Below are 3,956 nucleotides of genomic sequence, written 5' to 3'. Positions count from 1 at the left end.
ATAATTATATAAATGCTTCAAAAAAGTACATTTGTTGAATGTCTCTACTAGCAAAGCTAGCTATCAGCAATAATATTAAATTAACCAGTTTGCTCTTACCTTATTCTTTCTGAAACCCGTAATAACCAGGTAAATAAGTTACCTCAGAAATGTAGGAATTGAAGCTGTTTGTTAATAAAGAGCCTTAAAGTAAGCTTTTACTGTTAAAAACCCCCAAACCTTAAAAAATGCAATCACATGCTGAGAACCTGCACAAAATACTTGAAATACTTCAAAATACATCTATATTTTTGCTATTTCATCAATGTATTAAAATAGTTCAGTAAGAGCTGACATTCTGCTACTACTAAGTAACAGAACAGAAAACAACTCAATTTTAAAGGTATGTCAGGCTAACTTCGTATTTTCCTTTTGTGATTTGGAGAATTCAGCACAACTTCATAGTTAGTTACACAAATACGCAAGTTACCTTTTAATTATATAGAGTGAAACAGTTTTCCAAAATCCAACACAGACTTTCTCCTCCTTTAGTTGAGGTTCTAGCACTAACCGCATAGAGTGGACACACACGTAGCGAGGAGAGTAGTAAATTGAGAGAAGCAGAGAACAAAGTAAACATGCCTTAACTTTTTGCTTCACTTTTAAGAAATGGGGAGAAAACATTCTTCCCACCCTTTCCAGCCCAAAGAGAAAGATGGAACAGTTCTCAACAAGTGAAAGAAAACCAGGAATTCCTCATATCCCACCAAATCCTCTTGATTTTCCTATGGATTTGTGCCACGAATTCCTGCAAGCTCCTGCACCACCTGCAGAGATGTTACCTTAAAGCCAGGTGTTACACTTTTAACGAAGGGACTGCAGAGCCAGGCAACTGTGTCCCATAGAAAATGCAGTAGCTATTCAGAGGACCACAGGAACTAACAGTGAAATGGGCTCAAAAGAGCCTTGTTTATCCCACAAGAAAAAGCTTTTGCAAATTAGCTTCCAAGAAATGCTTTTCAAGAAAACAGGCATGCTTGTAGGGCAGTAATACTGGCAGAATTGGAAATAACTTATGATTGACTCCATTATTACTACTGTTGTTACATCCCTAGCAACATGATTCTTTGTTCTAGAGGGGAGGGAAGATGTGTTAAAAGTAAGCTAGGGCAGCAGCTGAGGGTTATACCTACTCATGACACAATTCCAAATCATTGCTGCCAAAATCACCCAAATATCCTAAGTTACTGACACCGAGTTCAAACATTCAAGTTACCAGAGCTGTGTTTGGAACAAATGACATTGAATTTCCTTCAAGCAAAATGCATGAAGGAAAGTAGCCTTTTATCCCAGACTAGCAAACAACAACCCTCATTCAGTTTTCTTAATAATTTCCCATTTGAAGTTTTTCCATCAAGTTCTAGACTTGTCAGGGCTCTGGATTTGAAAATCCCATCCAAATTTTTTTTTTTTTTTTTTTTTTTAAATCTTTTTCTGGATCCAAACCATGTTCAGTAAAGACTGAGTATTGGGTAGTGGCTTCACAGGGATCCTTCTCATGGTAGTGGCTAGAGAATCTATTAATGCTATTTTACTGGTCACTCTGCTTGCTAATTTAAGCATCCCTTCCTCCTACCTTTGACTTTCCTACTTAAACTGTAAACTTTCTGAAACAAAGACTACATATATTACTCTGCTTACCATGATAAACCCATTAGTATATATTCTCTGTGCAGCACTAGTAGCAATATAAAAGTATGTTTAATAACACACTCAAAATTATTTTTCAGAATATAATAATCCAATATATCTGAACTAGAATCAGAGAAAAGGAAGTGAATAGAAAATATGAAACTCTCCCCGACCTGTTCTTTCATTTCACTTCCATACAGGTTCCTTACCTGTAAAAGTTTGACTTCAAGTATCTGTTCATCATTGCAATTACTTAATATAATTAATTTTGTATGACTTACCCAAGTTTTCTTCTTGCAGACCGTGTGAAATAGCGGTATGATGATACAGGAGTAACGGATGCTCTTCTCCTTAAAGTAGGAAATTCACCATTATTTTACAGTGTTTATTTAAATGGAAATATACCAAGCAAAGGACATGTGTATTTTCTTCCAGGCAGAAGTAACCTAAGACACTCAAATGCTGGAATTTTTCTTACAGAACAGAAATCCACTAACAAGTTTGCTGTAACACTGACAAGCTAGGACTTCTGTTCACCAGGGTTTTCTTAGTTTTAAGTTTTCATTCAATCCTAATCATAATTCATCTCATTTTCTCTCAAAATATTTTCAACACCCACCCTCTTCCCACATTATGACTTTTGTATGTGAAAAGTCAAGAAAAATATACCCTTTATAGCATCAGAAATCCACAATAAGAATAAAAATGTGACTGGCTAGATTTTCTCAGCATTAAATCTGTCAATGGATACACCAGGCTTTTAATACTAAGTATTAGATTTTGCAACAAACACTGCAACAAAGGGCAATCTTACACAAGCAGGTATTTTACCTTTGAATCTGATATTGTTGCATCAGGCAAACTACTTTGTCTTATTCTGTTTCCTTATATTGGAATGGTATCCTTTGTCTATGTCTGACTAGATGCAATACAGATTCATGAAATCCCACCACAAGCAGAGCCATAGTATTACAAGTTATTTCAAGCTGTTAGGTATCTTAGCACACAACCACCATCTATTTGCCTTTCTGACAGCAAGTAACAGCTACATGCAGTACAGAAGAAAATAAGTTATGTCTGAAATTAAGAAACAGGTATACCAGATCTTGCCTTTTCAGTGAAGGGATCTTACTTCCTCACACCACTTAAACTGTTGCTTGTTCAAAGGCTGTGTTACTAAATCACATATGGTTCAAGTATTAACTACTTTTATTTCAAATCTGTGAGAATAACAACAAAGTGGCATAGATATTAACCAGAAGTGAGCTGTGCAACCCAGACACCTGCTTTAATCAAGCCTTCATTAGCCTGAACAGTGTAATTGTCATCTCCTGATGATAGGAAAAGCACCTATCTGCCCTTTAAACTGTTTATGCCTTTAAAGCTTTCTTATATGTTTTCTCTGGCCTGTGCTCTGAATTAAATTCTGTAAACGCTTTTTACAAGATATTATTACTAGGTATTTATGAAGAGAGCTTACTGTTCTGCATCTGTATTTAACCTGTGCGGTATCTTTCTCTTGACTGAACTCTTTTGTGACAGCAGAGCTTGGTGGTGGTGTTTTTCCCGAGGAGTGCACTGTGGCTCCAGAAAAGAAACTTCTTTATTTTGAAGGTTGGTGTTTTTTAACTTGTGAACAGAGTCTTCCTTGTATGCAGCAGAACTTTCAAGGGACTGAGAATTATCTTTCTGCAACAACAGTTAATTGTTTAAGAGTTTCAAAGCACTTAAAATCATTGCTTCTAACTCAAAAAACCTGCAAGTTTCAAAGTAACTTTTAAAGGAACAGATTACCCTACTTTGTGAAAGTCATGTTACATCTACCAGAAATTATCTTCTAATTATATTAATAACATAAATTCTGTCTAAAAAGTTGATAGTGAGCATATTACAGTAGTTGCCTCTTCCCCATTCTAATTTACATTAGGTTATCCAGTCAGTCAAACCATCAGTCTGAACTGTGGAGGAAGGACGTAACACTTTCAGAAATACACCAAATCACTGCTTTTTAAAAAGTTCTAAATTATTACTTCTGAGAATATTGCTCTCAAAATAGCAAATAATGTTAATCAAGAAACAACCTAAGAAGGTTCTCGAACTCAAATGCAAGATTCTCCACTCTAGTTATGATCATAGTGCTTAAGTGCTACAGTATTAATACCCAAACACTGTACCTGAGCAAGTTCCACTCCTGAGGCTTCTTCAGCCACACTGCTACAGCTGACGTATCTTATGGCACTAATTATTCCCTGAACAGCAATGCGCTTGTGTTCTCTGTAGTGCAA

The 3,956-nt window shown here is 35.9% G+C and overlaps 1 protein-coding gene across 1 annotated transcript in view; it reads right to left on the bottom strand.

The window, feature by feature from the left end:
* Positions 1-1,952: 1,952 nt before the first annotated feature.
* LOC104402631 (chromosome unknown open reading frame, human CXorf57) overlaps positions 1,953-3,956 on the bottom strand; it is a gene marked incomplete at both ends in the record, with an annotated part of 11,359 nt that continues 9,355 nt past the window's right edge. The window contains 3 exon segments of the mRNA XM_010010551.1: positions 1,953-2,021; positions 3,152-3,360; positions 3,846-3,956. The exon segment at positions 3,846-3,956 is cut by the window's right edge and continues 33 nt beyond it. Of these exon segments, the coding sequence (XP_010008853.1) occupies positions 1,953-2,021; positions 3,152-3,360; positions 3,846-3,956 (389 nt within the window).

Source organism: Nestor notabilis, unplaced genomic scaffold (genome assembly GCF_000696875.1).
Source record: "Nestor notabilis isolate BGI_N333 unplaced genomic scaffold, ASM69687v1 scaffold29982, whole genome shotgun sequence".
NCBI classification, from domain to species: domain Eukaryota; kingdom Metazoa; phylum Chordata; class Aves; order Psittaciformes; family Psittacidae; genus Nestor; species Nestor notabilis.
This window is presented reverse-complemented; position numbering and strand designations above follow the sequence as displayed.